General features: G+C 42.3%; 1 protein-coding gene across 3 annotated transcripts in view; it reads left to right on the forward strand.

Moving 5' to 3' along the window:
- Positions 1–12,697, forward strand: part of Nek7 (NIMA related kinase 7) — a 126,554-nt gene that overhangs the window by 92,934 nt on the left and 20,923 nt on the right. For all 3 annotated transcript variants that reach the window (XM_050151650.1, XM_050151649.1, XM_050151651.1), the window contains exons 6-7: positions 2,452–2,560; positions 3,421–3,528. In XM_050151650.1, the coding sequence (XP_050007607.1) occupies positions 2,452–2,560; positions 3,421–3,528 (217 nt within the window). The remainder of the gene's footprint in view (positions 1–2,451; positions 2,561–3,420; positions 3,529–12,697) is intronic.

The raw sequence follows: 12,697 nt of genomic DNA on the forward strand, positions 1-12,697 counted from the left end.
TGTTGGCTTCCTCAACTCGCAACAGCCCTGCATTTAAAGAATATTTGACAAGCCCAAGCCTTCAAGTAGACATTTCAGAAATTGAGCAATACCCATAGTATAATCAGACTTTATATTCTGATAGTCAAATTCAGGTTATTCTGCAGTGACCCTTCGTAAGATACCTGAGCCTTGCCAGGTCAGTCTGTATGGGTAACATGAGATTAACATCGGCTCATTTTCATCGCTTTTAATCTGTTATAAGGAGCAGTGTCGGAGAAGAATATAAAACATGGAAGCAGGTCTTCTCAACCTGTGTACATGCTCCCGAATGTGCATTTTGTGGCCAGTGTTTTCCAGTGCCTTTTATATTTTTTTTATAATGAGACTAAAGATAAACACACACACACATACACAACAACTAAAAAAAGAGGCTATGAATTTGAAAGAAACCAAGGGGCATGGAGAGTACATGGGAGGGTGTGGAGGGAGGAAAGGGAATGGGGAAATGATGTCATTCTATTACAATCTCAATTTTAATTATTTTAAATAATAAACTGGTAAGTTGATTATAGTTAAAAATGAATTTAGACCCTGATAAAACATTTTTTCTACATGTTCTGATGGCGACATGCTGTAGTACATTTATTTTTGAATGAAGAGAGACCCAGTGCCCATCTTCCTGTTGGCATCAAACAGTCCTCTGATATGTTAATGTGGCATTGGGGGAGCACGGGCACGGGCTTCATTTGGATGCATTCCAAGTCTCGAGGAAAATTATGTGTGAAGAACTGAATTTTCAGCATTGTCCCCTTCCAGCGAAAACTGATATTGACACAGTCTGCCAGAAAAGAAACCCTGCATATTGGAACACAATATGAGCATCTCTCAATGTTTACCAAGACGTGGTGCATCTTTACCATTACCTGGCCATTTAGAATATAAGGGTCCTGGTTCAGATGCTAATGCAATTTCAGAAGAATTGAGTTTTAAATGTCTTATTTGGGAAAGAGTAACATTTAAAAAAAAAAAGTTTTTTTCTGCTGTAGCAAAAGGGCACAGTGGGGTGGGGTGGGGGCATCATTTGTTGCCTTTGGAGAAGGGCACCAGGGGTTTTCTTGTAGCTTTGCCTTTTCAGCTGGACCGCACCTGGCCACAGGTGTAAATCATAAGGGCTAGGGTTTTTTTTTCTTCACTTCCTCAAATATAGTTTCTTTGTATTCAATATCAAAAATTAATTGGTCAAACTTTTCCGAATGTGGTTTTCAAATACAGTAAAGAACAGGTTTAAAATCTGACATGTTCGTAAGTACACACACTTCACACAGATAAAATTGTCTGAAAGCTTTGTGGAAAAACCCATTGAAAGGCACTGTTTCTACATGTGAGTAATTTATAAATATCTTCCAATAAGCAACCCACTGCACTTCTGTTATGAAAAAATGATGCTTATATACAGAATACCCAGTGGGGCTGAGAGCTTGGTTCTTGGTGTGCTGCAGTCCTATCCCTAACAGGTTTACTAGAGGAAAATGGACAGAGCTCTGTAGCCATGTCTTCCCTGCCAGTCTGTGACCCACTGTCTCCTGCACAGCCTGCTGGTACTCGCTGCTGTTTGTCTCAACTCTCCTCTAAGAGGCTGACTCTCCAGAGTGTTTTCCTTCATTCAGGGGACAGGTTTAGCTTTGAAAGTGCAGTGGATTTACTCATGGAAACATTTTAGAGAAATACCTTCACTTAATTTTTAATAAATTACAGTATTTCAGGTCTCCAGGATACCTCCGTATCTAAGAAGGATTCTGCAGTGAAGACATCTGTCTGAAGCAGAACTGTCCTTGGTTTTCCCATTTTTTGTTGTGATTTCAAAGACAAAATCTTCTGTGCCGGGCAGGTTTCAAACTCCCTGTCTGGCTGAGGGTGACCTTGCTCTTCTGCTCTCAGGCATCCACCTCACAAGTGCTGGCTTGCACTTCTCCCCCCCCGCCCCCCGCTTCTGCCTCACAAGTGCTAGGATTATAGGTGTGCAACACCATGCTCACTTTTGTGTCGCTGGGCATGGGACCTGGGGCTTCTTGCACACTAAACACATACTTTAGCAGCTGAGCCACATACCCAGTAGGAATTGTCTTTTAATGAGTCTCATTGCATTAATATTTCTTCATTTCTCAATCCTGTAGCTTTTCTTGAACTTTGAGATAAATCATTTTATATAGGTGTATTTTTTTAAGTAGTCGGATATGACAGAGATGTAGTGTTCCATGGCTTTTGCTAACCATACGTAGGAAGGAATGTAAACCATTATGTCAAATGAAATTCCTGGAGTCATTTCTGTGTAGGAAGTCATGCTTTTTCAAAATTAGTAATGGGGAGATGAAAGTTGATATTTTTCTGACTTACTGATTTGGAATGCTGGAATTCAACTTTAAGAAATCTGAATTCTCATAGTCATTGTTCTTTTAATATTTTCAACAGCATTTTAAGAAACAAAAGAGGCTAATCCCTGAGAGGACCGTGTGGAAATACTTTGTTCAGCTCTGCAGTGCGCTGGAGCACATGCACTCCCGGAGAGTCATGCACAGAGGTGAGAAGCGCAGGCAACGGTAGCATCGGGCAGTTCAAAATAGCCTCCGTCTAATCCGCTGCAGTGCTCTTCTTTGGATACTTTATGTCCAAATTATAGTTTATTAAGATTACAAGTCTGTATAAGTAAAGCCCTACTGGGTTATAAATAAGAATGAAAAGTATGCTTTTGCTTGGCTTCTCTGAATATCTTGCTTGTCCTATTGGTAAAGCAAGTTAAGCTGCGGGAAAGCAGTTGGATGTGCACGAGGAAGAGGGCTTGCTTCTTCTCTAGATGAAACATGTACTCTGGCTACACAGATTGCTTAGTCTCCAGCCTCAGTCCTTATGGATTCTTCATTATCACTCCTGTGGTTGGGCAGGGACAGTCGCTAAGTGACCGATGCACTGGTTTCGGAGTACAAAAAATTGGGAAGCAATTTATTTCAGGAATTAGGATTTCTAAAACTGTCTAAATTTAAATACAGCGCGCACAGTGCTGCTAAGCTATGATGTTATAACTGATATAAATATATGAATTGATCTTCAGTAGCATGTTATTTAAACTTGTTATAAATGGGGTAGGCATTTATTTTTGCATCTTAAATTCTGATAAATAGTCTTTGGAAATGGAAGACAAAAGTATTTGACATGGGTATTGGCAGCCTTCATGGAGGTGTATTGAAGATTCTCGTAGGACTGGGAAATTTGAAATATACGAAAAGCATTCAAAGTATAGTGAGTATTTCACAGTTCAGACTTTCATATTTAATATACATTTTGATTTCTTCTAATTTAAATATCTATTCTCCAAATATAAAATTTCCCTCCCAATGCTCAGCATTCCATCATCTTTCACCCGATCCCTTCATTTCTTCGCAGATATAAAACCAGCTAATGTGTTCATTACAGCCACTGGGGTGGTGAAACTCGGAGATCTTGGGCTGGGTCGTTTTTTCAGCTCGAAAACCACAGCTGCACATTCTTTAGGTAAGAGACGCAATACCGTTTCAGCTAGTTGCTGTGTGTGTGTGTGTGTGTGTGTGTGTGTGTGTGTGTGTGTTGGTCATGGTTCAAAACAGGGGTGCCAGCTCTGCAGCATTGATTGCATTCTTTATAAAACTGTTCGGAAATCAGCCGCTCCTGACAGGTGCCCGCAGTTCCCTGTTACCTTTTACACTGTTTCGATACTCTTGTTTATTTGACCTCAAGCAGGCCCTGAGGTTTTTGTTGTTTGTAGTGGTTTTTTTTTTTTTAAATAATACTGATAAGCCTGACTTTTACTGTTGCCATGGAGAGCGCCTTGTATCTTATTTGTAATGATTGCGAGATAACTTAATGAAGAAGCTCTAGTTTGGAAGAAGACGTCACTGAACATTTTTAAATGCCAGAGGTAATAATAATTCATATATATTTATTTATATGAAGGACATGCCACTGTGATAACTAGGAAAGAAAACCTAAAGATGATCCATAGCAAATGAGAAGGAAACAATAATTCTCCCTTTAGAGTGGAAGAAATCCTCCTCAATTGGTCATATTAGAGTTAACATTACTTTGATGTCCTTTGTACCTAAAATAGAATTGGTGTAACTGAAACCTTGTATCAGCAATGCCAAGAAAATTGTTTAGAAATTCCTGGAAGAAATGCTCTTGAAATGAAGTTTTAAGCAGGGCATCTCAAGGTACAATAGGCCCCAATTTTCTCCCTGTGCGTGTAAGACACAGGAAAGGGTGAATTCTGAAAGAAGAACTGAAGCAAAGGTCAATTAGCTTTAATTTAATTGTGTCTGTCTTTGCTGTCATGGTTTCCTTGGAAGCCACTAATTCCTTGATAACATGTGAAATGAGGAGCTTTTAAATGGGCCAGTGAGGAACAATGAGTTAAACTCAATAACCAGTTAAACAAGCATCCAGATAACCAACTGGTTAGAGACTTTTAAAGGCTTTTATTTCTGACGTTTCCCTCAAGATTCTGAGTGCCTTTGAATCTGTCGTCTATCATTTATTAATAGTTGGTGTTGCACACAGAGTTTGGCTTAATGTAAAGTGTGGCGGAATCGCTGACACGTCCCCGAATTTCAGCTTTATTAGTTATGGGGAGCATAAGATTCCACACCGATCTGTAACATTTCCTCCTTTGCTTCACACTTGGGTCACAGAACTTCATTACCTTTTCTAGGCACAAAAGACTTGGTATGAAATTTCATAAAAGTCAATAAATTTGCTTAACCTTTTGATAAAGTTTCATTTGAGGAGTTTGAGTTCTTGCAGTCAGTGTGGTAGACGGTGTCTAGGAAGAAGCTTTATCAATAGTAAAGACACTATCACTCTATGCTGCTCACCTGAGTCATAACAGTACCCTGTCATTAATTCACTTGAAACACTAGTTAATAGCTGCATGTATACACATACATATTTCACATGCCTGTGCACACGTGTTTTGTTTAATGTATTTTGCAGCCACTCTTGAGGAGGCTGTAGTTATCCATCCAGCCTTACCGACCTCATACATATAACTTGATGTCCAAATTTGAACATTTTGAAATGGACTCAGTCTGCAGCTTACTACTTTTTGCAAAGGTTCCACATAGGAATGACAAGCATATGTGCATCAGACTGGGGTGATGTGTCAGTCTAAAGTGTTTGATACAAAGAATAAAGTGAATTTTCGTAGATTTAAGAATTCAGTAAGGATTTATCAGATCAGCTCAAATCAGTTATGTACATACACTCTGCTGCCATGATTACTGACGCTGAGACACTTCTCAAACTGTAGCCAGTGAGGAGGAGAAACAAGGCTCTTTGGTGGTGAATCCATAATGAATGAATTTCTTTAGTAATTTTGTTTTTAATTCTGAGAAAAAAAATGTTCTTTTAAGTTCTTTCATTCTTGCTGGCCTTCTGTGCACAATGAAGATCCTGACAGTGTGAAGTTTGTTTCCTAAATGAAGTGCACTGAGTAACGGGTTCAAGTTTGTTCTCTAGCTTGCCAATGATTGTTGAACCAAATAAAATAAGTATTGAGAAAATGTCTCTGCTAACAATATATATCTACAGTATAGCAGGAATAGAGATGCTGACATACTTTTTGTTGTTGTCAAGTTGGTCCCAGAATTTTTACTTCTAGAGAATTATTCATCTGATATTACACATCTTTTTTATTAGAAGCAGATTTATTTGCCTCTCATAGTTTAGGATGGAAAGTAATTGAATATAGTAGAACAATCTTATTTATTATATATTGTTGCAGTTTCTGGCTTTACTGATAGCCAAGTCTGGGACATGGTTCATGCTTACACTAGACCTAAATTATACTGAGATAATACATAAGATGTTTAATGCAATTCCTAATGAAAAATCAACAACAGAAGGGGGGCCCTAGGATATAACTAGTTGGCAGAGTGCTTGTCCAGCGTGTACTCTGAATTCTGTCCCCAGCACCACATAAACTGTGCATGGTACATGCTTGTAGTCCCAGTGAAGGCAGGAGGACCAGAAATTGAGTTCTTACTTCCCATGCTTATTATCAACTCTACTTTCCTTCTCCATTAAGCATACCTTCCCCAGCCCCACTTTGTTCTGAGTGTGAGAAACAGCGTAGCATCCTAGATAGTCCTGGATTTGTGTAATCACAGCCCTGGAGCACCTCTGTCCCAGCCCTTTGCTAACTCTTCTGGGCTCATGTTCTAGATTTACAGCTCGAGGGTCCAGAACCAAGGCTACAGCAGCACTCGGGTTGGAAGGGGTGACCGCATGGATGGGACCAGTTGTGCAGCTTGAGCATCTGGAACCAAAGTTGCAGGGTTGTCATGTGCTTGCTCACTGGGCTCAGCTGCCAGAAACACCTCAGTTTCATTACTGGGCTGAGTTTTAATTGATTTTTGGTTGTGCTTTCAGAAAACTTTTAATGTTGCCCAAATTTCCTTGGTCCCGACATTTGATCATGTGACCCCATATAGGGGTGCAACCCATAGTTGAGAGAATTGGACAAGTCTTGGGTACTTATCCAAAGCACAGAAAACAACAAAGTAACTTGATGTGCTGAGAAGAAAGTGGAGGAGATTTAACAAGTGTGCAGTGGTGCGGGCCTGTCTAGGAGGTAAACTGGCCATCTAAGGATCAGGAACAGGCTTTTGTAAGAGAACCCAGGCAGGAACTTCTCAGGCTCACAAGCAGCTGCAAGACGAGCTCCAGGTTCCCTGGGCAGGGCAAGGGAGAGGTCGAGCCAGGTTTAGGAAGCATTCATATTGTATTCCTACTGTACTGCCCAGGCACAGCCTTGAGTGCCCTTCATCAGCTTCAGGTCAAGCATGTCTGGGGTTGTCTACTCAGCTGACTCTGGTTCGTCCCTGTGCCAGCAATGCTCCCCTTTCCCTTTCTGAGGATCTGTGGACTAAGAAGGCTGTTGATCGCTTCTGTGGGCTGCAATGTGGACTGTTTCCCGGGTTCTGTCTCCTTTTTCCTCCCCTCTGCTACATACGTGAATTTAGGATCTCCATTTTCTGCTTTGCTATAAATATGGATAGGGCTGTGTATCGAGAGAGACTGGATATAGAATTTTATATCTTCCATATGAAGTTCACCTTGTTTTCTTTCATATTGTCAACTTCACAGATGTAACAGATGTTGGGAAACCTCTTACCTATCCACATCTTTAAAATTTTATGGTAAAGACACAGCTCTCTCTTGATCCAGCTTTCTGATCGACTAAGTTATTGGTTTCCAAATTTCTTAAGGACAACCCCCAACAAAATTGTGACCCCATGGGACCATAATCAAGTATGCTGAAGTAGAGGTTGCGTGGACCCACGTTTTCTATTACGAAGAGCAGAGTGTTTCGGTCTTGTTCTCTTTTATTTCAGTTAAAACAATGCTGAACGCAAAACTGTTGAGCTGATTAGCTGATTACATAACTCACTCATGAGTTGCATGGCCTGCGATGAATCCAGATCTGCAGGGCTGTCACACCAGTTCCCGTTTTCCCACTCGGGGACATTAGTCTGACAATCTGATCAGTTCGGTTGATGAAACATAAGTTAGCCCAGTATGGTTCTTGTGCTGTTGCCAGTGGGCACTAACACACCCGGGCTTCTCTACAGCCTGCCAGTTGTTTAACTTACGGCTGCATCTCTCCTGGTGCCAAGGAAAGCGCAGAGGGGTAGATCTTTGCTTCTTAGTTTGGAGCTAGTCTCAGAGATTTATTTCCCACTATAACAGTACTTAGTGGCATTTTTCTGGCTTTCTGTCCAATCTGGAATCACCTAATCTGCTGTGCATTACCTGTGAATCGGCTGTGAAACATATCCTGCTTTCTCGTGTTCTGAAGTACTTTTGCTGCTTCCAGACTTAGGGAGAATTAAAACAAATCCAGCACCTGGGGCTGCGGGACATTTGAACTCATGTACTTTCTCTACTATCAAATTCAGCGGCCTAGACCTGAGGGAATGGGCGCTAAAGGAATGGGACTTATAGACTGGTTTTACATAACAGGCTGAGTTGAACTAAATGTGTTAGTGTGGGTGAGATTATCTGGAAGAATGAATATATTTTTGCATCAGAGCATTTTGTGTCTCTTGTCATCACCCAGAGTCCTTTGCAGCCTGCACTTGGCCTTCAGTGGCCCACCCTCCTCATGTAACAGGATTTCAGGCAGTCTAGGTCCTACATTGTCTTCAGTTCAACATTCGGCTTTGATTGCGTGAGGGGGAGAGAGCATGAGGATCCCTCGCTGGCTGCTAACTAAAGCCTCCTGCTTGACTACGACACAGAACCCTTCCACTACTAAGTGTCTTGTCTTAACTGACTGGGCAAGCCCACTCTGTGTCCTGGAAAGGAGAGCCCAGGAATAATGCACAGAGATAAAGGGAAAATGCCTTATCTGGTCTTCTGTTGGTGCCGTATTTATTTATGTGACATGGCTGTAGCCACCCAAAACAACCAATAATGAACTCTTCTAATGGAAATAGTTGCGAATGAAACAAAAGCCCAAAAGCTGTGCAGGGCCGAAAGGAATTTTTGTCTTTCTAACCTGAGTATCGACCTTGGAGACTGCCCAGTGGATCTTCAGTTAGCTCTTATAGATGATAAGCACAGTATTTGGGCAATCTACTCAGTTAGAATAAACGTTTTTCTTGTCAGCCTTCAAAAAGTCTAGACCAAATGGCGCATGGTCTGTCCCCTGTTTTCTAGTTTCCCCTCAGTTCAGTAACTTGTGAGATAAATACAGTTACTTAGATGCATGTCCGTGAATGGCCAAACTAGAGCACACCATAACCATAAGCCATGGTTTTTCTATAGCAAGTGTTATTCTTCCTTAGTGAGTATATTGGCATCTCTTACTTTCCTACCGACTGCTGCCCGCCAAAAGATAACCCAAACAAGAACACCTTCTCAGAGTGGCCCAGGGAGCTCTCAGATACCATGCGTTTTTATAGCACTCTGGTTTGCTGTACTCCTTGGTGTCTCGTGTGGGTCTCGTTGTAGTGTGTGTCTGAGGCACATGGGATTGAATTCCCACTCTCCCACACAGTGCGGGAATCCCCAACAAAGCACTGCCTCCCACACCACCCCAAATTCAATGGATAAAAATAATAGAAATGTATTACTTTGCAATTTCATGGGTACCGCATCCAGTCTGGATCTTGGTGAGCTAACTAGAGTGTATCTGCAGTGCTCCTGGTGACTGTGGTACAGCATCTGTTTCTGGTCTCCTCTAGTTTCTGGAGCAGAATTCAGCTTTTTGGTGCTGCTAACACTGTGGCTCCTGTTTGCTAACTACCTGTTGGGCTCAAGGCCACTCTCGTTCTAGAAAATGCTTCCATTTTTTTGGCCACGGTATGAGCCTCCCTCATACTCGGGTCTCTTGCTCTTTTATTGTATCTCTTTGTGGTCACCTAGGATGATCAGTATTGTTACAGGTGTAACCTTACACCTGTAGAGTCCCCTTTGGCAGGTGTCACAATGCAAACAAGTGTAAAACTGAGTAGGAAGATCACAGGACCAGCCTTCTGCCCATCACACCATTGTGAAAACCAGGGGGTTTAATGGTAGAATGGTTTAATTTCATTTACAAAATGGAGTGGTTTCTTTTTTGTTGGGGGGGGGGCTGTAGTATTTTAAATTATTCCCGAAAGTTTCTTCTCACTTCTCTCACAGACATGCTTCTCAGTGGCTTCCCTTGCAAGGCCTGGGATGTAGGAGAGGAGAAAATAGCAACAGGAGGGAAGCTTGCTTAGGAAAATTAATATGAGGTACAAATACCACCACATAGCATGCTCCTGTGCACGCAGTTGCGGTGGTACGAACTTACTGATGCCGACTCAGCGAGCTCCTGCCTGCTGCAGCGATAGCACCGGTGGGAAGAGGTGCACTGGCGTGTGGATGCGGCTGTGCATGCTTTCAGAACATTCCCGAGAAGGTGGAGAGGATTCTTCTGCGTGCACATGTGTGAATTTAGTTGTTGCATATGATTATTCTATACCCTAAAATGGAATAGATTTCTATATCTAACTAGAAGGTACCAACATTGGTATCTGGAGTAGACAAATACTTGAAACCCCTGGGGAGAAATTGTGCTGCCGCCGTATCACAGGACAGCCTGAACTCCTGTTTATCTTTCAAATGGAGACAAACATCTCTCTGGTCCTGTGATGTTGTCGGCAGAGTAAACACATGCCCACTGTCCGGGCCAGATACCAGAATTTCACACTGGAATCTCTTGAGTGTACTATGCGTGTTCCCCACACTGTTTCCAAGTGTGATGCGTCCTCTACTTCCAGCTCAGAAAATTAGTGTTTTTGAAGCAGACAGCGAGACAGCTTCCTGTCTGGTGCCAGGTGCCACCTGCGGTCACGCACTTGTTTTCTCCACACCTTTCCTGGCTCCTCTCCAAGAGTCCATCTTTGCCGCGCTCCTCGCATCGTTCAGGGCGGTGTGGAGCGTAGAGGCAGCATATGTTCAGACAGTCCTGGAGGCCGCTTCCGCTGGTTTATTTTTAACTTTCTGTCCTTTTTCGACTTAAGTAATTGCTCTGGGAAGAAGCTATTATCTGTTTTAAACTGTGCACATTTAACCTCCCAGCCACCATAACAAGTGTTTATTTAAAGCAGCCACAGGAGCGTAGCATCCTGTAATTTTCACGTGCAGCCCCCTGAATTTCTAGCTTTCCATGCTAGTTTCTCTTCCGCCTTGGTTGGGGGAGGCACAAACATTTTCAGTTTCATTGCACGGTCGTCGGTTTAATGAAGTAACTGTCTGCTAAATGGGCTTAAATTCTAGGTTGCCCTGGGCAAGTCTTCTGTCTTTGGCAACTTGCCTGATCTGGCAGACCTCATTACTGTTTAGGAGTACAGTGTCTCAGACAGCGCCTCAGAACAAGGCCTGTGTGGCTCTGCTGTGGTCCCCACCACGTTAAGGAGCTGCCCTGTTTATTCCTGGCTCTCCAGGACCTAGAACAGCGTGTACCACAGGTAGCACCTGAGACATTTGTTAAGTCACTCACCTAACACACACAGTGACTGCCGTGCCCGGAACAGGGGAGTGAAGAAATCCACTGAGCCAGAAATTCCTTCTGCAGTGTCGCAAGTGTTATTGAGTGTGCCTCACAGATGACAGATATTTTCTAAATGTCTTTTGCAGAAGAAATACTGATCTAGCATTCAGACATCCCACAGTGACCTCAGATTAGACTCATAATAATGAAATAAATTTGATCTCTTTCCATTCGGTCTGCCAACAGCATTTCTGGCTGGCTCATAAGTACAAAGGAGAAATGGAAATTAATGCTTCGTCTCTTGATTGTGTATCTGAATCAAACTGTGGTTGTGTATTTGAATCAAACTATGGTTAAGATGACTTGTGCCGTTTTTGGTTTTCCCAGCGAGGAATGTTCAAGGAGTTTACTTCTGCAGTTTGTCCCGATTCTGAGAAAAAGCGGCCTGAGTTGACTTATTTCTCCTTGAACGTTCTCGTATGGCTGACCTAAAAAATAGCTCTAAAAAAAGTGTATCTTTTTTTTACCATATAATTTTCCATATAGATTTTGAAAGAATTTTTTTTTACAAATGCTATAGAATTGAAGTGTAAAATGTGTCTCAGAGATACCTTGTTTTGCACACTATCTCATTTTATACACTATCCCTTCTCATAGTTAAGGAAAATGGATAAAAGTGGGCCTAGAGGACCAGGCAAAATGTCTCAGTGGGTGAGTGTGCTTGCGGCTGAGCCTGAGAATCTGACTTTTATCTCAAGACTCACATGGTGGAGGGAGAGAATCAACCCCTGCAAGTTGTCCTCTGACCTCCACGCGTGCACTACGGCACACACACATGTGCACGCACACGCATGCACACACCAAATAAATAAATGAAAAGAGGAGGAGGGTATAGCTAGAGGCAAAGCATGAGACACAGATCCAGCATTTGACCAGTACTCTGTCGCCTCCTTGAAGGAAAGCAGAACGATAGACTCCAGCATCCAGTCGTGTGACCAAGATTCTTTCCTTGTGCCGGCTTTTTCTTTATCCAAGTCTTTGCAGAGATTGAAGTGCTAAACTTTCGGCTATCCCACTGAAAATGTTCTCTGTGTTGCTGATTCTAATGAGGTGTCACCACGTCAGCCGTGGCTTCTGGGAGAGCATCCCGAGATGTGGTGGCATTCTGAAGCTCGTGGTGGGACTTCTAAAAACCCGTCCCTTTATTCAGAACAGATTTAAGGAGTGTTTATGTTCCATGAAGGATATGCCGTGGGAAGCACTTCTCATCCAGCTAGGTCAGCTAGCGTCAGAACAGTGCTTTTTCACAGTTGAAACATTCTCATAGTACAGTATTAGTGCTGATTAAAGGGGGGTCAGATAACGTCAGCTCTTCTGAAGCCAGCTGCCTTTTCGTTTAAAAAAAAAAATCAATTTTTTTTACCCACTGTTACTCATGTCGAGAGGTTAAAATGGCGTAAGTATCTAGTTTTGCAAAATGTATTCTCATCTTACCCATAACCATAAATTCTTGAAAGCTAAAGCAGAGTTATGCATCATGCTGCCCTGAGTGTCTCCATATGTAACAATTTGCATGATTGTTTTAATGTCTTGTCCTCTCGCTCCGCAGTTCTCTTCCCGTGTACAGCTGTTTCAAAAGTCACAGCATTCCTCAGGCCGCAGTCA

This window comes from Alexandromys fortis, unplaced genomic scaffold, assembly GCF_014885135.2.
Source record: "Alexandromys fortis isolate MF-2015 unplaced genomic scaffold, M_Fortis_MF-2015_v1.1 scaffold_71, whole genome shotgun sequence".
Classification (NCBI taxonomy): domain Eukaryota; kingdom Metazoa; phylum Chordata; class Mammalia; order Rodentia; family Cricetidae; genus Alexandromys; species Alexandromys fortis.